General features: G+C 35.8%; 3 protein-coding genes across 4 annotated transcripts; 2 read left to right on the forward strand and 1 right to left on the reverse strand.

Moving 5' to 3' along the window:
* The first annotated feature begins 102 nt into the window (after positions 1–102).
* Positions 103–6,049, forward strand: LOC125187677. Its single transcript, XM_048084301.1, has 8 exons — positions 103–421; positions 496–644; positions 924–1,830; positions 3,239–3,330; positions 3,444–3,518; positions 4,354–4,415; positions 4,853–4,922; positions 5,049–6,049. Exons 1-8 carry the CDS (start codon positions 280–282, stop codon positions 5,820–5,822), a joined length of 2,271 nt encoding a protein of 756 aa, XP_047940258.1. The 5' UTR covers positions 103–279; the 3' UTR covers positions 5,823–6,049.
* Positions 6,050–6,951: 902 nt separating this feature from the next.
* LOC125190762 (transmembrane 9 superfamily member 11-like) lies at positions 6,952–9,243 on the forward strand. Of its 2 annotated transcripts, XM_048088151.1 has the most exons (3): positions 6,952–7,003; positions 7,075–7,423; positions 7,511–9,243. In XM_048088151.1, the coding sequence occupies exons 2-3, from the start codon at positions 7,092–7,094 to the stop codon at positions 9,066–9,068; spliced, it is 1,890 nt and encodes a 629-aa protein (XP_047944108.1). In that variant the 5' UTR covers positions 6,952–7,003; positions 7,075–7,091; the 3' UTR covers positions 9,069–9,243. The 2 variants fall into 2 exon arrangements, with proteins under 2 accessions (XP_047944108.1, XP_047944107.1); XM_048088150.1 differs by having other exon boundaries at positions 7,075–9,243.
* An 8,745-nt stretch (positions 9,244–17,988) lies between these two features.
* On the reverse strand, positions 17,989–21,104 carry LOC125188604 (plant intracellular Ras-group-related LRR protein 5-like). Its single transcript, XM_048085550.1, has 3 exons — positions 20,457–21,104; positions 18,349–19,277; positions 17,989–18,266 (listed from the first exon to the last, which is right to left on the reverse strand). Exons 1-3 carry the CDS (start codon positions 20,971–20,973, stop codon positions 18,138–18,140), a joined length of 1,575 nt encoding a protein of 524 aa, XP_047941507.1. The 5' UTR covers positions 20,974–21,104; the 3' UTR covers positions 17,989–18,137.
* Between the last annotated feature and the right edge of the window lie 3,528 nt (positions 21,105–24,632).

A 24,632-nucleotide genomic window follows, 5' to 3' on the forward strand; every position in this document is an offset into this window, starting at 1 on the left:
AAATTAATATAATATTTCAATAAATGAAAAAGGCATCTTGTAATAGATTCCTTACATCGCGAGCCGATTCAACAACGCATTGCGCACTTGTACCCCCCAAATTTCCCTATTCTCATGCCAAATTGGCAAACGTACAACACGAAACCTACACCCGCCGCATAGGATACCGGATTATTCATATATTCTGTTTAGAATCCGATAAAAATCAGAAACAAAACCAGGCTGCTCCACCGCCCCGCCACCGATTATCAACCTTCACGCACTTTTTATCAATTATCCATGGCTGGAAAAAGCAGAAAAAAGCTTAACAAATCAAATAGCAGCCGGGGACGAAGGCCTCCCGGTTCCTCTTCCTCCGCCCTCTTCGTGGAAGGTGGTTTTTTGTCGGATTGGACCCCCTTCGATTCGCCCCCTTCTAGAGGTCTCTTTATCTCTCTGTAAATTTTTCTAGTGATGATTTTTGTTGGACGCATCTTATTGTTTTGTCTTGTTTAGGGCGGAAGCGGAATAATGGGGGAAATGGGAATTCGAGATCCGGGAATGGGAAAGGAAGCGATTCTAATTCCAAATCATGGCCGGCTCAGGATCGGAGGAGCGAGACTAATACCAGGAGAAATAATGCTGTTGGCTACCAGTATCCACAGGTTGGTAATTGTTTGATTGCTTCTTCAAATTAGCTGACTTGATTCAAGTTTTGATGAGTCTAAATTGAATGATGCAGTTTTGATAGGAAATCGATAATTTTTTAACTAGCTACACCTGAAATCCTTGTAGATTAAGAAATATGATTATTATTATTATTACCAAATGTCAAGTGTATTTTTTAAAAAATTATTTTTGCATCAGAAATGTGAATCCATGAGATACCTTTATGGTTCGTAGTTCTCTAGATGTAGATAAAGTTGAATTGTGGTACTTTCCAGGAAAATGCATTTGTAGATGAAGTTGAAAATCAGGACAAGATTTTTGATGCATCAAATCCTCTAGTGTTGATCAGTTCAGAGAAGAATCCCATTGTTGCCTACCTAGATGAGGGGCCCGTTAAGGAAACTCCTAGTGTAGAGTACATGTATGACTACACGACTAACTTTACACTTGATGAAAGCTCACACAGGGGGTTGGGGTTTTGTGATGAAATGGACACGACTGCTGATGTTATAGAATCCTCGTCTAAAATGGAAGTGAAAGATTATGATTCTGATGACCTATCTTCCTCCGAGGAAGCTGAGGATTTGATGGCTGAGATGTCTCCAAAGGAAGATTCAGGTTATGTGATAATTGGAGGCGCTAAAATATATACACACGATATCTCGGATGAGGATGACGAGGCTGAAGAAGAAGATGAAGAATCAAGTGATGATGATGGATCAGGATCATCTCTATCAGAAGTTGACTCTGGAACTTCTGAGAATGATGATTCGTCATATAGTGGTTCAGACATCGACGATGAGCTTGCTGAAGATTATATTGAGGGAATTGGTGGGTCTGGCAACTTCATCAATGTGGATCAGCTGACGGGGCAAATGTCTGATGTTTCTGATGAGGACAGTTCTGAAAACAGCCTTGATGAAACTCTGCAAAAGTTGGGAGGGATTGATCTTCAAGAGGCGTCAAGGGAGTATGGCATGCAAAAGCCTGAACAACTTAGAAAATATCGACCAGGAAATACAAAATCAACTCCTGTTAAATTTTCCAAGCCATCTGCTCTAGACGACATATTGCTTATTAAAGATATTAGAGCTATTTCTGGAAAGAAAAAACATGTTGCTCGAGCATCGCAGACATGGCCTTCTGAGGCTCGCAAGAGCAAAAAGCATAGGAGATTGCCAGGTAAGGGCTTCTGTATAGCCTCTATTGGTTTCTAAAAGATTATTCCAGATCAATGTTAGTGGCTTATGGCAGTCGGCCTAAAAACTGCCACAAGGTTATGGCCGGGATATGACAGTTGATAAATAAATAAAATATCCTTAGAGACCGTTTGGTAGGGAAGATAGATTAGTCAAAACATGATAACAACACATTTTTTTGTTATTTTTCGGTCTATCTTGGAGTTATCTACCCTAACAAAATAGTTCTAGCGGTGGATGATATAGGTTTTAATGCACAATTGTGGGGTATGGAGGAGAAAGAGAAAAAGTGGTAGAAGTAGTGTTAGTTAAAAATGAGACCCACATCATTAGTAGTGGTGATGGTAATAAGTGGTGGGTCACATAGGTATAAGTTATAAATAAGTAAATGTATGAGGGTAATAAGTTGTGAGAAAGTTTCCATAAATGATGGGGACTAATTTTGGTGGACTGATCAAAATGAAAAAAAAAATACTACTACTACTTTTCGTGGACGGAGGGGTATATAGAATATTAAATATAAAATGCAAAAGTTAAGAAAATGATAAAAAAAAATAATATTTTCGAATCTTAGAATATCAATTAAAACATAAAGTCATATATTATTACAGTAGAAATTATTGCCATTACAGTAGGAATTAAATTCAATTATTCAAATGTAACTTACATAGCATGAAAAATACTACCAAAGCATGAAATAAATATTTACTGTATAGTTACTGCAAGATATTGTTTTACGAACTTAGGAGTCCAGTTTATTTAACAGGCTTAAGAATCTAGTTTGCTAACTCTATCAAATTAGTTTGAACATTCTTTTTTTGTTTGAAGTTACACTGTTACAGAATTTCTTTTAGAGGGACAGGGTTTGAGGTTGTGGATGCTGATAAATCTGGAGGAGGTTGAATTAAGCTAAAAACCCTATTTTAAATTGGTAAATGGGTTGGGTTATTGGGCCGAGTTATTTAGGTTTATGGGTCAGGTTATTTGGGTTGATGGGTTGAATGTGAGAAAACGGCCGCCATAACCGCAGTGGTACCACGGCATGGCGGCCGCCATACGCTGCCACAGGTGAAAACTGACATGCCATGCTGTGGCATTTTGCCAAAGTCCACGACGCGATGGTGTTTTTCTGAAAAACTGCTATAGTATAGCGCCATGGTATCTATTTAATAACACTGGTTGCATCAAGGGAGTCCGTAAAAGTCACCTTTCGCCTTTCATTCTGTTTCGTAATGGTTGAGTTTTGATAAATAAATATACTGCCTTTCAAGTTATACTGTGCTTTTAGAGTCTCATTTGGGTATTATGTTTACTTTGCTTATTGTTTTTTCTTCATGTGAGTAAGCTTTCTTTATTTACTGAATGCGTGGTGTGCATGCATTGCATTTCAGGAGAAAAAAAGAAACAACGTAAGGAAACCATTGCAACAAAGCGTCGAGACCGAATGATGAACCGTGGTGTAGATCTCCAAAAGATAAATTTGGTAGGCCAAACAATGTGGTTCTGTGACTTCATGTTATTTTCCCTAATTCCTATTGGCAATATAGATGTATAAATCAACACTCACAAATGCTATAATACTTTTTTTTGTTGCAGAAAATGCAGCAAATGGTTCTTAATGGTGGGGATATCCTTTCCTTCACTCCTATGTATCCACGTGATTGTACTCAGGTATGGTCTTTTGCTCTGCAGCTGGTGACCTACTGTGTCTCATGTTCTGCTGAACCCTCTTGCAATATGTTCCCATTAAAGATTGTAGTTTTAATACTTCCTCCGCTCCATTAAAATCGAGACATTTGGGACGACACGAGTTTTAATGCATAATGGGTAAAGTAGGAGAGAGATTGAAAGAAAATGTTACTCCCTCCGTCCCACTTTAGGAGTCTCGGTTGAGTTCGGCACGAGTTTTAAGAAATGTAAAGGAAAGTTGGTGAAAAAAGATAGTGGATTGTGGGTCCTACTTTTTTATATTAGTTTTATAATAAAATGTGAGTGAAAAAAAAGTTAGTGGAATGTGGTGCCTAATACCATTTATGGAATATTTCAACCGGGACTCTTAAAGTGGGACACCCAAAAATGGTAAACCGGGACTCCTAAAGTGGGACCGAGGGAGTATTAGAGTATGCTAGTGGAGAATGGGGCCCACCTCATTTGACCGACCAAAATGGAAAGAATCTCTATTTTTATGGGACGAAGGGAGTACAATTTTTTTTTTTGCCTTGGTTTTCATATGTAACTTTTTTTTTATCATGGAATACTTAGGCTTGTGAAAGTTTTGACAATATACATCTCCTTTACTAACATTTTAAGTAAGAACAGTTCAGAATTTTGCTCTTCAAGGCTTAATACAGGTGCACAAAACAGAATTTTGATTGATGAATCTCTTTTTTGTAATTTTTTAAAAATTTACAAGGAGTCTCAAAACTCAAGAGTGAGATCATAGTTCTAGTTCTAGTTGTATTTTATTTCATTTTTGGATATGTAATCTATGGTTTTTGTTTTATAGGTTCGTAGATTAGCTGCAATCTATCGCTTGCAAAGTGGGTGCCAAGGATCCGGCAAGAAGAGGTAAATCATGTTTGTGTTCATACGTGTTCCCTAAAAAATTTCCATGTGGGATAATCCATCTTAACCTTGTTACAAATAATAAGTTGATATGAATTCGTTTACTAGATGGTATTTTGCAAGTCATAATGTTACTGACTTTAGAGTTCTATCTGGATCAAAATTTGACTTTATAGAGTTTTGATTGTATATGGAAAGGTAATTTTGCCAATTCTCTCATATTTACCATGTTTTCTGACAAAAAAGGTATTTAATGAAGTTATAGAAACACAAACAGCTCTGCATGTCTTTCTCATTTGAAAGTGGGGTTTCTGCAAATACTGTACAATCATACTCTTGACAAGAATTGTGTGGCTTGTATTATCTCCAAATCATTCTTTCTTCATCATGGCAAACATTTGAGAACTGTATCATAAAGTAACATGGTGTTTGCTTCTCAGGTTTGTGACAGTGTTGCGTACACATCACACATCACTGCCCTCTTCAAGTGATAAAATTCGCCTGGAGAAGGTATTGGGTGCAAATGTCTTTGTTCTTAGCGAACTTGTTTCCTTTTCTTCCTCAGTGTCTCCAAATTTCTTTAGAGCCTCTAATAACTTGTAACACTTAACAAAGTAATCGCTTTCTGAGTTTCAGCTGATAGGAGCTAATGATGACGAACCTGATTTCTCTGTTATTGGTGGTAAGCCTGTCAAGGGACATGCATCCACCGCAAAGAAGACTGCCAAAGGTGGCATTGCCATCCCTGCTGGCTCCCAATCTTCCCGGAGAAAACCAAGTAAGAACTCCGCTACCTACCTTGATAGCAAGGATGGTAAAAGGAACAAGACAGGTAAAACAGGCTCTTATTCCGCCCAGCCCCTTTCTTTCATCTCTAGTGGTGTTATGAACACCGAAATATTTGAGCTGAAAGCCACTGAATCAAGTGACACAAGAGACAAACCTGCGTCCAACTCAGTGGAATATGGTGCATTTGAGGTTCACACCACTGGGTTTGGGTCGAAAATGATGGCTAAGATGGGATATGTGGGAGGCGGCGGCCTAGGTAAGGACGGTCAGGGCATGGCACAGCCCATCGAAGTGTCTCAGAGGCCTAAATCACTTGGATTGGGCGCAGAGGCTCCTGAAGCTACTATTAAATCTCCAAACTCAGCACCTCAGACCAAATCAGCTGGACGTGGTGGTGCCAGGTCTTCTGAAACCAATCGTAAACCAATGAAAATTAAGGAAATGACTCAGGAGAGTAAGATGGGATCGTTTGAGAAGCATACGAAGGGATTTGGGTCGAAAATGATGGCGAGGATGGGTTTCGTTGAAGGCATGGGACTTGGCAGGGATGCTCAGGGGATCGTCGATCCTTTGAGTGCAGTCAGGCGCCCAAAATCAATGGGGTTGGGCGCTTCAAGGTGAAAACAATGCAACTCTTTAGCCATTTGTGAAAGGGGGGAAAACTCTTTCCCTCTTGTCTAATTTAAAATGTCTTTAGCTTGGTATTTAAACTGCATGCAGCATCTCTTCTTTTTAAGTACACGTGTATCACTACTTTTTAACTGTCTTTGTAAGTTTGTAACAGAACAACTAAAAGGAAATAATGCATTAGGGCAAGCTAATGAATATATATGTTGATTCTTTGTTTTCTTCTTTTTTTGTTTTTCTTTCTTCTCTTTCACCGGCCGGCCCTATATGATGTCTTCCAATTAATCGAAATGCTTAAAGAAAATCACAATGCTTAATCTGAAAGTCTGGAATGATGTCGATTGCTATATATTTTCGAATTTTGCCAAATCTTTTATTTGGCAAAATAAAATAATTGATATGAAACTGAATTTGAAAAATTCTGTGCGCACACACTACACATGTTGCACAATTATTAAATACACGTACTCACTAAAAATGCACTACGCGTGCGCGCACACACAAATACACTACACACGGTCGCTAAAAACACACTACGCACACATACACGCACAGAGATGCATAACTCACTTATACACACTACACCACTCACAATCCACACACTACATGCAATGTGTGTATGAGTGTGCAACGTGTGTGAATGTGTGTTTGCATTGTGTGTGTAAATGTGTGCACTGTGTGTGTAGGAATATGTGCACTGTGTGTGAAAGTGTGTATGTAAGAATGTGTGCACTATGTGTGAACGTGTGTGACTAGTGGATGACACGGGTTTTAATGCAAAATAATAAAGTAAGAGAGAGGTAGAAAGAAAAAGTGATTCGAGTATTTAGTGGAGAATGAGAATCACGTCATTGAAGAAATAAAAACTTGCCAAAAATGGAAGATGACTATGTTTGTGAGATGACCAAATATGGTAAAGGAAGACTATTTTTATAGGACGGAGGGAGAGAGTAGAATTTTTCATTTTTATGACACTAAATGGTCAAAAAAATCTTAATTATGGTCTTTTTAGACACAAAACTAAACACATCTAAAATTTTTACTACTTAATATAAATATATGAATGCATGCAGCGACGCAAAAATAGGCACATCACATACACTGCCACTTCTTCTCTCATTTTCCTCCCATCCAAATCTGTTATCCATCCTTACACGAAGGCAATCTGAAATCAGGTTCGATCTATGGTGTTTGCATGCTCATATATATATAAATATCCATTAATAAGATTTCTTGATCTGCTTAGGAAAACAGAGGATAAAAATGGAATCTTTACACAAATTGAAGATCTTAGCAATGCTTGTTTTGGTAGCATTGTTTCAATTAGGGCAAGGATTCTATCTCCCCGGTAGCTACCCTCACAAGTATGGAATTGGGGATTATTTGAATATGAAGGTCAATTCCTTAACTTCCATTGACACAGAAATCCCCTTCAGCTATTACAGTTTGCCATTCTGTCAGCCTAAAGAGGGCATCAAGGATAGCGCGGAGAATCTCGGTGAGCTCCTAATGGGCGACCGGATAGAGAACTCTCCATACCGGTTTAAGATGTATTCGAACGAGACCGACATTTTCCTTTGCCAAACAAAGCCTCTGTCAGCCCATGAGTTCACCCTTTTGAAAAAAAGGATTGATGAAATGTACCAAGTGAATGTGATTCTTGATAATTTACCTGCAATTAGGTACACTAAGAAGGATGGTTTCATGATGTGGTGGACGGGCTATCCCGTTGGCGTCAAGGTGCAGGACACGTACTACGCGTTCAACCACCTCAAGTTCACGGTTCTTGTTCATAAGTACGAGGAGACTAATGTCGCTCGTGTCATGGGCACTGGCGATGCGGTGGAGGTGATCTCCACCGTTGAGAATGAGGCGTCCGATGCGCCTGGTTACATGGTTGTCGGTTTTGAGGTGGTTCCGTGTAGCTTTCGCCACAATGCTGATGCTATGAAGAAGTTGAAGATGTATAGCGGTTATCCATCTTCGATTAGCTGTGATCCCGGGACTGTTGCTATGGAGATTAAGGAGAATGAGCCGGTGGCGTTTACGTATGAGGTCTCGTTTTTGGAGAGGGATATCAAGTGGCCGTCGAGGTGGGATGCGTATTTGAAGATGGAGGGGGCTAAGGTGCATTGGTTCTCAATTCTCAATTCTCTAATGGTTATCACTTTCTTGGCCGGTATCGTGCTTGTGATATTTCTGAGGACTGTGAGGCGGGATCTTACGCGATACGAGGAGGTGGACAAGGAGAGCCAAGCGCATATGAACGAAGAGTTGTCGGGATGGAAGCTTGTCGTGGGTGATGCCTTTCGTGCGCCTACTAATCCGTCCCTTCTTTGTGTCATGGTTGGAGATGGAGTGCAGATTCTTGGAATGGCGGTTGTGACGATCTTGTTTGCTGCTCTCGGGTTTATGTCCCCTGCCTCCCGGGGGACTTTGATTACCGGGATGATTTTCTTCTACATGATTCTTGGCGTCGCAGCTGGCTATGTTGCGGTTCGTTTGTGGAAGACTATCTGGTGTGGCGATCACAAGGGATGGATTGGAGTGTCGTGGAAGGTCGCGTGTTTCTTCCCGGGAATCGCTTTCCTTATACTCACTGTTTTGAATTTTCTGCTATGGGGTAGTCATAGCACAGGAGCTATCCCTTTGGCATTGTTTGTTGTTTTAATATTGCTGTGGTTCTGCATCACTATCCCGTTGACTCTCGTAGGCGGTTACTATGGTGCAAAAGCGGGTCATATTGAGTATCCTCTCCGAAGCAACCAAATCCCGCGAGAAATCCCATCTCAGCGGTACCCCTCCTGGCTTCTGGTGCTTGGGGCAGGCACACTTCCGTTTGGGACGCTGTTCATCGAGCTCTTCTTCATAATGTCGTGCCTGTGGATGGGGCGTGTGTACTACGTGTTCGGATTCCTTTTCGTTGTGCTGATGCTTCTAGTGGTGGTGTGTGCAGAGGTGTCGTTGGTTCTAACGTACATGCATCTTTGCGTGGAGGACTGGAGATGGTGGTGGAAATCGTTCTTCGCCTCTGGCTCGGTTGCTATGTACATCTTCTTCTACTCGCTGAATTACCTCGTGTTTGACCTCAAGAGCTTGAGTGGACCTGTCTCCGCAACGCTCTACATTGGATACTCGCTCTTCATGGCCCTCGCTGTGATGCTTGCGACTGGCACGGTTGGCTTCCTTTCGTCGTTCTGGTTCGTGCATTATCTCTTTTCCTCGGTGAAGCTCGAGTAGACCATCTCCTCACTGCAAAGGATCAGGGCCACACCAGCACATTTTTTCATTTCTTGGCTTCTCTTCTTTTTTTGCCTTCTAAAGGAGTTGGTTAACCAAGAATAACTAACATTTCTTGGAATCCATATATGTTAAATTTTTTATTTTATTTTTAATAATGAATGAATCCATCATGGTGACCTTAATTGCTGGCTTTATAATGTGTTATATCTGAAGTTGTAGCTGAGAAATATTTTAGTTGGAGTTGGAAACAATAATGCTCTTGGTATGTAATATAATCAAAATCCAGTTTGAGGTGTTAATAGTATTGAAATCTTAGACAAGACAAGCTGTGATTCGAGTAAAGTAATTTATGTTAGTACTATTAACTAATTAGTGGAGTGTGGTATGTCCTCGATATGCTTGATTGTACTATTCTTTAATTATTAATGTTGTACCTGAAATATTCTTGAATTATTGCAACAGCAAGATATACGTATATCTCATGATGAAAGTGGCCAATTCGGAGTTTTACACACTGGAGTCTAGACACCTAACACTTTTTCTCATTTTTTTAAAAATTTTTATGGTAAATAAATTTAAATATAAAGACCGTGTCACGAAGGACTCGAACCTCAAACTTCAATACTTAATTACACAAACCGAATTTAAATAATTGAGCAATAATTGTGCTTAACAGTGCATTCAAATTGTGTTTTACGTGACTTGTTTTTACTCAGTTTTTATTTGTGAGTGCCTTTTGGTTGAATCTTATACTTCATCCGTCCTTGAAAAGTTATGAACTATTTCGTTTTTAGTTCGTCCTTGAAAAGTAGTATGAACTTTCTAATTGTGGAAACTCTCTTCTCTCTAATGAAATAAGACTCATTATCCACTGACAATATTTTAATTACTTTTTATTTTTATTTTTCTTGCTTTACCAATTATGCATTAATTAAAACTCGTGCCGAACAAAATGTTCATACTTTTCAGGGACAGAGGTAGTAGTAAAGCAGGTAGAACTTTTTCTTTTGTTTTTTTCTTGCTCGTCTAGCTTTCCTACTTGAGCATTTGGTTTTGCCCTGTTTTATATATATAAAAAAAACTAGAACGTTGTAATTACATTAATTTTTAGGTTATAGACGTCATATCTAGAAGACTAGAACGTATCCATCACAGTCTGCAATATATAAGCCATGTTTGATAGAGGTAATAATTCATCTAGGATGAACAAAAATGTCATTTTTGTTCATAAATTTTCATCCTAAGATGAGTTATCACCCCTACCAAACATGACATTCTTCACATAAATTTCCTTATTGCCACACAAGATTTTTTTTTCCTTTTTTTGTTGTTATAGAAACGTGCCATTTGAAATGTCCAAGACACGTAATCTCGTTTTCGTTAAAGTAATTAGCACGACAAAATAAAAATGTGCAGATTTACAACATAGTATATGCATGTATTCATGGAGTTTTTTTTTTTAATCTCTTTGACATTGGTGTTAATTTAAAATTTATGTGAGATCATCCTACATCCTAGTCATTAAGATCGATAAAGAAATATCCAATATATTATAGGTGTTAAGTTGTGCATTGTGTTATTATTCTTAACAAAGAAATAATTTAGAGTTAGGTCAGCTATAATTATTAAGGAGGGGGTGATTCATGATTGTGAAATTGGAAACCCGTGAAGAAACACCATGTTATTATTTATTTCCGTCTTAATTAAATCATGTATGATGAATTTAATCGGATCGGCCAAAATTTTAGTAGGTTTGAATTTCTTTAGTTACGTACTACTTTGTACATTACCAATTAATAATACAGCTCATCAAAGAGAGAGTATATTACTCCCCCGTCTCAAAATAGTTGAATCGTATTTTTATTATTATTTTTTTCAATATAGTTGAGTTATTTTCTTTTTTTGGTAAAAAACTTTATTCTCTCTTATTTTACTATCTTTCTTATTTTACTATCTCTTTATCTCCCTTACTTTATTCTTTCTATTTTAACCTTTAACAAATCATCTATTCTTAAATTTCATGACTAAAAGAAATGTCTTAAATACTTTGGGAAGGTAGGAGTATTCTAACTTCCTTTTAAATATGTATAAAACATAAATTATTTGGTTGCATTGCTGGACGTCTCGTACTTAAATTTATAGAGTCCAAAACTTTAAAAATTCCATTATTTTACATGGCTCTTAAGTTGTTAGAGTTCTTGTTATTCAACAAAATAATTGTGGTTGAAAAAATAGGCATGGATTGTAGATGACCTAATATGCAAGTGTAATTGGATGCACTATGCCGTTGAACCTTATCCTTTTTACTGTTTAATTATTTTATTTTTAAATTTAAAATTAATTAAATTAAATGAAGGAGGACTGCATTAACGCGAAACAGAGAAGAGTATTCATAAATTACTAGTCTTAGTTGTGAAGAACATAGGGCAGTTGATGAGGGCTAATTATAATAGTAGTAATTTTCTTGTTTCAAAATAATGCAAGCTAAAACAAAATTTTAATACTCCTACTATTTTATTCAACGTTCAAACAGTCAAGGTATTTGTTACAGTGTTATTTTAAAATGGAACCGGTATATTTAAAAAAATTTATAGGCATTCAAAATTATGATTATGATGAATAATGAAATTAAATTAGACGCAGAGAAATATCTAAGAAAGTCCAATTTGATGGGCATGGGTATAGTAAAATGAAGTAGGTGTGGAGGCCCATTAATTATTAAGTGGCTGTTTAATTAGTTACAAAATCCCTCTTAATCACACCTTTATAAACCACCAATTAATATTCATTCATCGCCACTAAACTCTCCAAAGCCCCCCTTTCTCTCTCAAAATCAAAATCAAAATCAACAAAATCAAAATCAATTAAAGAGGCAGAGATCCGAATTGATCGGTGGAAATGTCGGCGGGTGCGGCCGGCGAGGGTTTCCATTGCATCTCCGGGAGAGACATGAGCATCGAGAGGCGGCCGTACCATAAGAATTGCAAGTGCGCTCTGCACAAGGATAATAGGGTTAAACACTGCACACACGCATCTCCAACCAATAGCGTCTCCTTTCCGATTAGGAGGACGTGGAGCGAGAGTTTGAATGCCTCCTCTCCGACTACCTTCGCCTCCGCCGCTGCGCAGGGGAATTTCACAAGGACGCGTACGCATTTGGATTTGGTGCTCTACCAGGACGTTGATGATGATCACGAGGTCGATTAGTTTTTCTTTTTCTTTTTTTCTTTTCTTAACATTTTAGGGATAAATTGTCCACAAAATACTGCTATTATTATTATTATTCCATATTTAACCTCTTTTTAGTAGGAGTATGGTGAAAGAAATTGTTTGATTCAGCTACTGATATAATTTTGAATTGATCATATATTTAAGATCGTCTATTGTTTTTAGCATTTTCAATCTTATTTTAGATTTTAATTTACTCCACAACCATGGTTAAAGATCGATCTTTTCAGCTAACAGTTAGCCTAATAGTTGGCTAAATTAAAGTTTTTACCTCTGGCAATTCAAGTTTTTTATTCACTTATTAAAATTAGGATTCGGAGCTTCACTTTTTATAAATCATTTGTCCAACAAAAGTAAAGAATTCAAGAACGAGACAAGTTTTAGTGTGAAATATAAATTTTAATTGAAATTGATAAAAATATGTAAAAGATGGAAATAAAAAAACTAATTATATTATTATTAATGGAAAATAAAATTCTCTGCTCATAAAAAAAACTTATCAAAATGAAATACGTATGACTAACTTTAAAGGGAACTATTAATTCATATGAAAAAAACTTGTATGTAACTCATACTGTTTCAATACTAGTATTAGTACTTAACTTTTATTGTCAATTCGTGATTGGTTAAGGGTTTTGATCACATTATATTTATTACGGAGCAGATCATTGTGGTATATGCATTTTTTTAAACCGATTTCTTTTTAGGGATAAATAATGAATTAAAGTTGATTACGGACTCATAATAAGCCAGATATAAAAGAGCTACGAGAAAATCAAGAGATTAACAAATAATGTATTTGATCTTCCCACATTAGTTTTGAGAGCATCACTAAAATATGTACGTACTTAATAGACTTAATTATTCCATGTAATAATTAAAATGAACAAAGAGGGGTCGCAGAGCTCACACGCGCACTGCCCTCCCTACCTCGCCAAGGCCGACGTTGTGTGCACCCCGTGCCCCGGGGGCGGGGTCGTACCTCGTGCGTCTTGCGGCTTGGACTTGGACTTGGACTTAGCAATTGAGATTTATCCGAGTCAAATTTAAACCTTTTAGACCACCAACCCAATCTAAGCCAACATTACGTGACGAAGCAAACATGGATGACACGTTGGATGTCCACATCCATAGACGAACATGGACCTGAGGCATGTCCAAATACATCTGTCCAGGTTCAACCTTTAGCTCCAGCGCTGCCACATATGTAACCCCTCGGCAGTTACACTCCAACAATAATAACAAAATTAATGTTTGCGTTGAGTCTAACCCTACTCCACTAACAAGTAACATGCATTCTATATGCATCATAAGCTTTTTCTCTCAACTTTGTTTTTTATATTAAAGTCGTCATCATTCAGTTTGTCGAAGCTTTGCTGCTAGCAGTGTTGCTACTTTAAAAACGAAATCATTACAGTTTTAGGGACGACACGTCATTCCGAGAGCACTATTGGGACGTATCTCGTCTTGTCAAAATAAGATTCATCAACTCAGTTTGTTTCATTACGTTCAATTTGTATTTCAATTTCAGATTACTTTCTATACTCAGCCCCTTATTTTGGATTGTATTAAATCCTGCTAATTTTTTTTTTTTTGTACTGGAGTAATTTTTTACAACAAATTTCATCTGAAATCAAAAATTTTCAGCTAAGGTCCACATTTATGATTCATTGCTATTCGCTAAGGTCCACACTTGCTCGAGAATCTTGTTTTCAAGCTTCTATACACCAATATATGCGGCATTTATTATGAAATAAACCAAACAAATATCTATCATCCAAAAGTGTCGACATTAACTTTTTGTTACTTCTATATTAAATTAACATCATTTTACTTCAAAATTTCACCTTTTGAATTATTTTCCATTAGCCTTCGAATTTAAAATGCATGATTCGTTGACTGCAAAAGTTAAAAACTAGCGCAATCAAGGGAGATCGATCCAAAAAATGGGGATGTACATTCATTCATATCACAATCATGAACCTATTTTATTAATTTATTAACTAATTCTGTGGTGGGAACTTTTGGGAGGGGAGATGTTACCCTCTACAAACAAAATGTTGTATCGAATTAGTTAATAAATAATAAAATATGGAATTCTAAGATAGAATTCTAAGCTCATACCTAATTACAATATATTTGTAACAACAAATACTAATAAAACAGAAAATATGGCATCCAACGAGTAAGATTTTGGACTCATTTTATAATGAGTTAAAATGACACAAATTTTGGTGCTGATTTCTTATACATGTAGCCATTTTTCAAGTATAATAAGATCCAGAAATCTTAACTTTACGTACATAAGTGATCATGATTGAATTAAAAATAGAAAATTTATTATGGCAAGAAGAATCTTGAGAGATGGCGAACATGGGCCTCGCCTATTTTCTCATGTGCTAGTCACGTAATTATTCTAATTTTAGCCGTAATTATTTGTTCTTATGTCGGCAACCATGATTAGTAACAATTCCATATTTATCTTAAGAATGTGATGATTCCAACTTAGTGGTAGGTTTAGATCGTGACGATAGTTATCCTTGTCGCCCGGTCATAGGCATTTTAATTTGTGGAGTAGTAGTAATAACTAAACTAATAGGCTGTGATATGTTTATGTCTATATTTTTGTAAGTGAGAACTATTGAAAAGGTTGTTACACAATTGGATTGTAACGTTTTCGATCATTAGACAATTTTATTAATACCGTTAGTCCTTGGACATATAGATATAGTAGTAAAATCAGTTGGAAGGACTTTTGCACTATTCCCGGGCATTTTTACCCTTTTAGCTACTGTTTGAGTTGATGGCAAAGTTGTGCGTGACTACATACTAACATACCCATTAATATGTACAACTAAAATAGTAACTGAAACGATATTAAATACTTTATCGGATATACCTTCTTTATGATATTTGTTTATGTTATTTTTTACCTTTTTTTTCTTATTTTTTCTCCCTTTTATCATTGTTTCTTAAAAATATGAATTTGAAATCAAATTAATTTTAATGATAATAAAATATCAATCGTGGTAAATCCAAATATACGATTGTGCTATTATTATTTTATATACCTATGAATCTAATATAGTATAAAACAAACGGGTGAGTATTTGATCGATAAAATACTCAATAAATAATTATATCATATTAACAATGATATCATAATAAAAATAAATGTAAAAAGTACTTTCAACACAATTAAAATCCATGCATAAAATAAAAGGACATGAATTAATTAGTGTCGGTTCACTTATTTATTAGTCATCATTTTTAGTTAAATCATGCCTTTCTATTTTTCATGTATAGATTTTACTTGCGTTGATAAATATTTTTTATATTTACTTTTATTATGATATTATTGTCAGATACAATTATTTTTGAGTATTTTATTAATATATTGAAACTTCAAAATAATTTTTTGTACAAATCAAATAGTTTAGGATTTAATTTAATAATCACTTGCTTATTTGTATTTGGGCTGGGCCGAGCCAGGCCTAGCAAAATTAATAAAAAGTTCAGCCCAGCCAGTCTGCCTCAGGCATGAGATTGAGCCGGGCTGGGCCTCAGCCCACTCGAGAACTCTATCCGTAATTGTGCAAGTAAACAAAAATGAAATCTAACAAAAGATGAGGATGAGAAAAAACATTGACGTTGGATGTGAGAGGATAAACATGGATGTGAAGAATGAGAGAGAAAAACAAGAGAGAAAGTTGAAAAAAGAAAGTTTTTTTTTTTAATTATCAAGGGTATTCGTTAGCGAACGTAGGGACTATTCCCCATACTAATTTGTACGCATCTCAATAGATGACTCAAGGAATTAAAGCTACTCTATAAAAGAAGTTTTTAATGCCAGTGAAAAGTTCATTTGGAAGAAGATAAATCGATAATAAAAGAAATAATATTATGGGACGGAATAGTATATTTATATTAATGTGAGAGGGAGCTTTTTCTTAAAAAGGAAATGTGACATCTTTTTGTGGGACAAACTAAAAAGGAAAGTGTGACTTATATTATGGGATGGAGGGAGTATTATTTCATACTTCCTCTGTCCATAAAAAATAGAATAATTGATGTATGGCCAGTGGCGGAGCCAGGAATTTTATCATGGGGGGGTCCAAAATTAAACTAAAAAAAATTATAAATTAAATTGTAAGGTTTAAAATGTAAAAGTTAAATGTAATCACATCATAACATTTGTCTTCTATTCTTCATCTTCTGAAATCGGTGCATAATAATTTTATTAGTAATTAACTTTAACAAACACATCTTTTTCGATGTAAGGAACTAAGCAATCATTCAATAGTTGGTCTCTCATGCTATTACGTAAAGAAGTCTTTATGATCTTCATTGCTGAAAATGCTCTTTCTACTGATGCAATGGCAACAGGTAAGATCAATGACAACTTAACTAATAAATAAACCATTGAAAAATATTTGATATTTCTATACTAAGAATAGCAAAATATAAATTATACACAAAAAGGATAAAGTTCATATTATATACTTCACAACTAAAACAATAAAGAGTAACCAAAATATACAGTCTGCTCAAATCTAAAAAGTTGCAGTTACGAACAATAATTAATAAAAATAGTATAAAACTATTAACACATACACATCAAATAAAGAATTGGGGTTAAAGAATTCCAACGACAGAACCGCCATAGCCATTGAATTACATAAGCTTATCTTCTTTCTCCTTCTTTGAATTTTATGTGTACCGATTTAGAGCTTGAAATATGATTATTTAGGCCTCAATTTACATAATTATTGCCGTCGAACAAAGAAACAACATATGCAGCTAGAAAAATCAATTGAATTATATTTAGATTTGAAATATACCTAGTTCTAGATAATCAGATTTCAGATTACAGACTTATAGAATGGCAAAAGGAGAATTCAGATTACACATAAAACGGCAAAAGGAGAAAAGCTAAATTAAAAGGAAATGATTCATATAAATTTTATTGAGAGGAAACCGTTATACAAATTTTGCTGAAACATATATTTAATAATATATATATTATAAATTATAATTAATGTGAAATTACTAAAATACCCCTAGCTTTTTTTAAGATTGGTGGGGGGACCATGAGCCCCCTGGCCCCACCCTCCCTCCGCCCGTGTGTATGGCACGGGTTTTAATGTGAATTGGTAAGTAAGAGAAAAGGGAAAAAACTAAGAGAGAAAGAGAACAAGTAAGTGACTAGTACTTTTAGTGGAATGATGTGTAGGGTTATTATTTGTTGAAAACTTTATAAATAAATGTGTTCTATTTTTTGTGGACGTTCTATTTTTTATGGACGGATGGAGTAAAAAAAATAAAAGAAGAACCGAAGTGACTGACGTTGAATAACAAATCTCATTTATTTGGAAAAAAAAATCAAATTTACCCGTCATATAACGGCTGACGCTCTGCAAAAAAAAATTCACCCTTATTACATAATAGCAAAAAAATGGTCATAATTTGTGATGTTCATGTGTTTTGATGTAAAATTTGATTTTCTAGACATGGATACTAGTTAGTTCATAATAGTAAAAAAATTGTCCTAATTAGTTCACTCTAAAAATAAATAAAGTCATTTTACTACTTCTTTAATTTTATTAACAAATTCATAATGACATTGTTATCAAAGTCCCTTTTATATATGTACAGATAATATGGATTTGAACAATTGTACAAAAATGTATATTTGAACAAAATGTTCCACTCATTTTTATAAACATAAAAGTTTTTGTAATTGAGTCACACAATATTACTTGGTAGATGCGTAACCTAAATACAATCCACACGTATTTTACAAATTTACATGTAGGGAGACATGGCGGGAAACTCAGGTCAAGCCTTCCCAGTTGGAAAACAGAGCAGCAGCAGGCATATATATGCAAGCATCCCCCTTTTCCTCTGTCTCTGCACCAAACCTCCATCCCTCTCTGCAACATACTTAGCCATATATTCCACCACACCCTACCAAAACATAACCATTCCATAAATTAGTACTCCTATATCTATATCTATATCATGACACAACATAACAACCATAACATACCTGCGCCCCCGATTCCGTGATCTTCATCGGTGGAACTTGAAGAGGCGTTTGATCAGCGCGCAGGTTCCTCAACCTCGACAACAATCTAAAGGAATCCGGCAAAACTCTTATTTGATTGTCGCAGATGTCGAGATCCTCCAGCATCTTTAGATTCCCAATGGATTCGGGGAGTGCTCTTAGGTCTGCGAAGTTCTTCCCCACATTCAGTTTTTCCAGGCTGACCGCATCACACAGCGCCTCGGGTATCATCTCAAGTTCGTTGAAGCTTGCATCCAGCTCCTTCAAACAGGTGAGACTTCCCATTGTCGATGGCAATCTCCTTACATGGTTAAAGTGCAGAGTTAGAATCTCAAGGCGCTCAAGCTTCCCAATCCCTTCCGGAAGAGCTTTCAGCTTGTTGAAATCCAATCTCAGCTCCACTAGAGACGAGCATGACCCGATTGTGTAGGGAAGCTCCTCGAGGTCGTTTGTTTCCACATTTAGCTTCTGTAAAGAGCACAGATCGCCAACGATAGTGGGCAGCTTTGAGAAGCGGTTTAAACTCAGATCGAGATTGATCAAGAGCTTCAAGTTCCCGAAAGAGTCGGGCAGAGACTTCAGCAGGTTGCCGGAGAGGTCAAGATCCGTCAGGCTGTGCATTTCACCGAACAAACATGGGAGGTTTATGAGCTGGTTTCCGTGGACATCGAGCTTCGTTAAGGTCTTGAGAGTGGCTATGGAATTTGGAAGGGCCATGATTCTGTTTTCAGATATGTTTAACTCAGAGAGAGTTGATAGCTTCCCTAGAGTGAAAGGAAGCCATTCGACCTTGTCCATCAGTTTTCCTTGAAGATCTAAGACGGTCGCCCCTGTTTTGGAGGAGTCCTCGATGGCTGCAGCGACGTCCATCAGATTCAGCTTCTCTGATCCTCCATCTCTAGGGAATGCAGCTGAAACACAAGCAGATCGCTCAAACTCAAATGCTAAATATCATGCATTCAACATACTATGTTCGAAGCTCATCACACAAGTTGAGACCTGAATTTATTTTGAGTTAAAACTTTCAGCGAAATAGGCATTTTTCCTTCCAAAACTAGCTTTACCAATAGGGTGGGTCGGTACAGTACCGAGAACGTCATACCATATACCGTACTGCGGTATGACAAAATATCATATCGATACCACATTGAATTATCAGTATACCGCAATCTGATATACCGAAGATTCGCTATGGTTAATTTTTGATACATTTACCTTACTGTTATTGGTATGCTGAAGTACCGTTATGCAAAAAAATTCTATTTTATACACAAAATATTTAAAAATATGATTTTTGGATTTTTTTAAAATTCTATTTTATATATAAATATATTAAATATAAGAAGTGATATAGGACAACCATTACTTAAATGCATAACAAGAGAACACAAATTTAGTTCAGTATAAGAGCGATTTAGTTCACAACACGAATTTGAAAACACGGAGTGAACCAAAACATCATTATCATTCATAGTGGACTAAATATTTCACGGTGTAAATACTTCACTATAAATTCTAATGAACTAAATTGTTTTTATAGTGAACTAAAATCGGTCTTATAGTGAATTATATTTGTGTTCTCTAGTTATACATTTAAGATTAGTTATATTTTGATCATCTTCTTATTAAATATAATAATATTTATATAATATTTCAACATATAACGATTTTTCGGTATGTTTGGTATACCACGGTATATGAAAATTGATATCGTTAACGTACCGGAATCTCATACCGTACCGAAAAATCGATATTTTTTATATTTTTTCGGTACTATAATAGCATTATTTCAATATCCCCCCCCCAGAGTTGTCAGTATGAATTTTGAAAATAGCAAGAAATAACAAGGTCCCGACCAAATTAGACACCACGTATTGGCAACAATTGACTCTTGGTCTTATCCAAAATAGATAGGTATTCCACATAATAAAATCGGAAAGAGTAAACAATCATAGAAAAAGTCTACAACAATACTGCTAGTGCTATCAATAAGATAAAATCATAATAAAATCGAAATTGAATAAGTTTGAAACATATTAGGCGAATAAATGATTGAATTGAAGAAAAGCAAGCAAGGATTGAACGCAAACCTGCAGCTAGAGCAACAATTTTTGAAGAAGGAGCAGTAATTGGATATATACTACGGCTGGGCACATCATCATCGTCGTCATCATCATCATCAGTAGAATCCACACTCTTTTCCTCAACGATCTCGCCCTCTCCACAGTCATCACCATCATCACCATCTTTTCCATCTCCCTCCAGAAAGGGGCAGCCAGAGACTAGCGATGAAGCCTTCCGAATCAATTCATCAAACACCTGGAGAATCCGATCGAGCTCCACAAGCTCCGCCGCCTCTTTGCGCTGCTGGTGGCTCCGGAATGACACCGTCGCCTTCTTCACCTCCTGCAGCACGGAGAAGAGCTCCGGCGGCACGCCCTGCGGCTGCGGCTGCTTCGAGATCTCCTCTAGCTGGAGGCGCTGCTCGGTTTCCACGGTCTGGAGCACGGAATTCGCCGCCGCGACTTGCTCGATGGACGGCCGCGGCGGCAGGGATTTGTAGATTGAGGTGATTTCCTCCACTGCTGCGGCGTAGCTTGCTGCCATGGCGGAGGGGTAGATGGGATTCGGTGGGCGAATTGTGACCTTTTATAAAACTAAGTTCATTTCAAATCAACGATTACGTTGCTAACTTTTCTTTTCTCTTCTTTCGGCTTATAGTAGTATTGAATAATATCATCAATAGTGACTATTAACACTCTTTATTGTATTAATGACTTCACGAGAGAGTTAATTATTAGACCAAAGAGATTAATATAGGAAATATGATTCTTATTAGAATGGTTCCTTTCTGTATATTCAACCGTCAACTATATTTTACTATCTCCTTTATGCTTTATAGAAAGATGCTACTAGACTAAGTTCTATGTGGTGGTATTATGGAAAAATGACAATCTAATTTAATCAGATATTCCCTTCCTCCAATACGGCTTAATGATGTGTGACTTTCGTTATACGGCATTGACCAGTGATTAATAAAAGAAATACATTATCAAAATTCAGTTTCTTTTGTAATTAAGAATCAAATTCTTCCTTCGGAATAAAAGGCAAGAGCAATTGAAATTACTTAAAGATAAATGCAATAGATGAGCCATATCAGTCAACCGTTTGTGGATGAAATCCTCCAAGAAGAGTTAGAATGGCAGTTCCTGCTCCTTGGGAGGTCTCAAACAAATGACTACTTGAATCAGGGTTTTGAGCATAAAGATTCCACTGACCTGAAAAAAGTGGGTCTAACCCTTGGGGTGCCTAGGTATCCACCGTAAGCCTTTCCTCGTTTGAACCTCGCCCTTAGAAATTAGAAATAAGGCTATGTCATCCTAAGGTGCTGCTAAATGGATGGATCTTATCAACGTCCATGAATGATAAATCATAGATCGAACCGCCGAATCGGAAAAATTGGGTTTAGGTTTTTTAGACTAGGGTTAATACCTTTCTATCATAATGCTATATAGACTACGATTCCATACCTTACAAATTCTCATAATTCTTTCCGGCTTTAGAGTATTATACTTTTCTTATGATACTCTTAGAGCATCTCCAACCATTTGCACTAAACTCAAACTTGTTTTAGTGTGAATGTCACGTCAAATATGATTTTACTCCAACAATTTACACTAAACTCAAACTTAAAAGAATATTCTCTATATTATATCTTTTTTATTCATAAAATTTGAAAAACTTTTAAATTTTGGTTTAGTGTAAATTAAAAGATAGATATTGTAATGTATCATGAAAATACTACTACTACAAGTGTAATATATAGTACACGCATATTTTTTCTATACAGATACATTGAATGAATATAAACATTTCGCTGTAGAACAATTAATATTCCTAGCAAAGGAACATGGAGTATAATATATGAAAATTCAATTAGTTTCAACAATGTTTTTATTTATCATTTCTAGTTGCATATTATTTAGAACTATTTCACTTACCTCCAAAGCAATTGTTTACATTTTCTCGTTTAACTCATCGGTAAAATCATACTCCACAACCAACTCGCTAGATCTTGAAGTAACACTTGATTGCGTCTCCATCAAGCCAAATATGACATCGATATCACCCTGAAAGGCTAAGAAACAAAGAGTTTCCGTGGAACACTTAAAAGAGAAGAGATCTATCCCAAGTCTATTAGTATAAGACATTAACAATAAAGACTTGATTTTCAATTTCATTTTTCCTTAGTCATATCGAGCTTAAATTACTTAAAAAAACATAAAACAAAAATAACCTAAAATACTAAATTTTATTAGAAAATTATTGTGTTTATATGCAATTCAGATTCTTAAACAATATTGTACATTTTGCTACAACCAGGGATCCACGTCTTTAGCAATTTGGCTTTTGGACATTCCCACCACATTGTATATTGTAGTACTCCCTCTGTTCCCGATTAAGAGTCACACTTTGACTGGGCACGAGTTTTAAGAAATGTAAAGAAAAGTTGATTGAAAAAGTTAGTGAAATGTGAAACCACTTTTTTATATTGGTTTTATAATAAAATGTGAGTGAAGTGAGTTAGTGGAATGAGAGATCTACTTACCATTTATGGTAAAAATGAAGTGTGACTCTTATTTGAGGACGGACTGAAATGGATAAGTGTGACTCTTATCGGGGACGGAGGGAGTAATATTCATTGCTTATTTTATCTTTAACAATTTCGTGTAACGCATGGGATATATGTTATACTCCTTTTAACAATTTCATGTAACGCATGGGATCTAATATAGTATACGTAGTCCGCCGGCCAACCCTTTTATGCATTTACAAGTGTAAAGCATGATTATCTTAATCTCATCGAGGTTATCGTCACATGATGTTGTGTTCTAACTCGACTATATTAATTATTTGATTATATCAAATAAAATTGAAAAAAAATATTAAACTATAACAAATAAATTATAGAGAAAGTAATGAATTTAGGGTGCTAGGTCATAGACTACTAATCTACTATGTAGATTTTCCTTCTCTCAAGTCTCTCCTGTGAATAAAAAACGTCTTGAGTTCAGCACGATCATTTCAATGCAGGTTTATTGTGGCCAACATATAGAATGTTTGTTTGTGGAAGAAAATATTAAATACGAAAAATCAATTTAGAAAACATAAGCTTGGTCATGGTCAACTAATTGACAACGTAACACATACACTAAAGATATGTCACACGTCTGTGTGCCACATTATGATCCGGTCACATAAATCTTTTATTCGATCACAAACTTATAATTTACTAAAACGTAAAGTATTTTATTTAATCACTATTATGTTAAAACATACTCCATTCGTTCACCAATAAATGTCATAGTTAACTGACTTGGATTTTAAGAAAATTGTTTAGCTTTGTAAAGAAAAATAGATGTAAAAAGTTAGTGGAAGGTGAATCCTACTTTTATATATTAATTTTAAAATAAAATATTAATGAAATAAGTTATTGAAATATAGATCCACCTACCAAAAATAGTAAAAGTGAATTGAGCATTTATTAATAGATGGATAAAAAAGAAAAAATGGAACATTTAATAGCAGACGGAAGAAGTACTACTTTATGATTATAGATAACAAAAGTTAGACTATCAACTATCAAGTGATATTTAACTACTCTCGTGTCCTCAAAATATAGACAAATTTGTGTATAGCGCGAGTCTCGATGTGCAATTGATAAAGTATGATGGAAGGAGAAAAGGTAGTGGAAAGAGTGTTAGACTGATAGTGGATTATGAGGTCTACATTATTTGTGTTGTGTAATTTGTGAAAAACTTTTCATATTTAAATTTGGTCTAATTTTATAGACCGTCTAGAATGATAAAACTAGTCTATTTATTTGAGGACAAGATGGAGTATTAAATAAATCCTTACCGCTACTTTTTATAATTTTGGATATTTCTTAAAAAATTCAAATTTGGTTAGAAGAGAATAAATCCTTTCTGCTACTTTTATATATTTGGATATTTCTTAATAAATTCAAACTTGGCCAGAAGAGAAGTAGAGAAAGAAGATTTCTCAAGCGCAAAGGGCCCCACTTTTCTTGGGCAGAAAGAGAAGCCTGTGAAATTAGCCGCCTTTAACAAAATATAGGAAACTTCATTCGGGAAATAAGCCATGCAGGTCGTCATCTGTCATTGTTGAGATTACATAGACTTAGAGGAGACTGGGGGTGGCGAAACGGGTTACCCGCGGGTGTTCACACCCGGCATGTCGGGTAC

This window comes from Salvia hispanica, chromosome 5, assembly GCF_023119035.1.
Source record: "Salvia hispanica cultivar TCC Black 2014 chromosome 5, UniMelb_Shisp_WGS_1.0, whole genome shotgun sequence".
In the NCBI taxonomy this organism is placed as follows: domain Eukaryota; kingdom Viridiplantae; phylum Streptophyta; class Magnoliopsida; order Lamiales; family Lamiaceae; genus Salvia; species Salvia hispanica.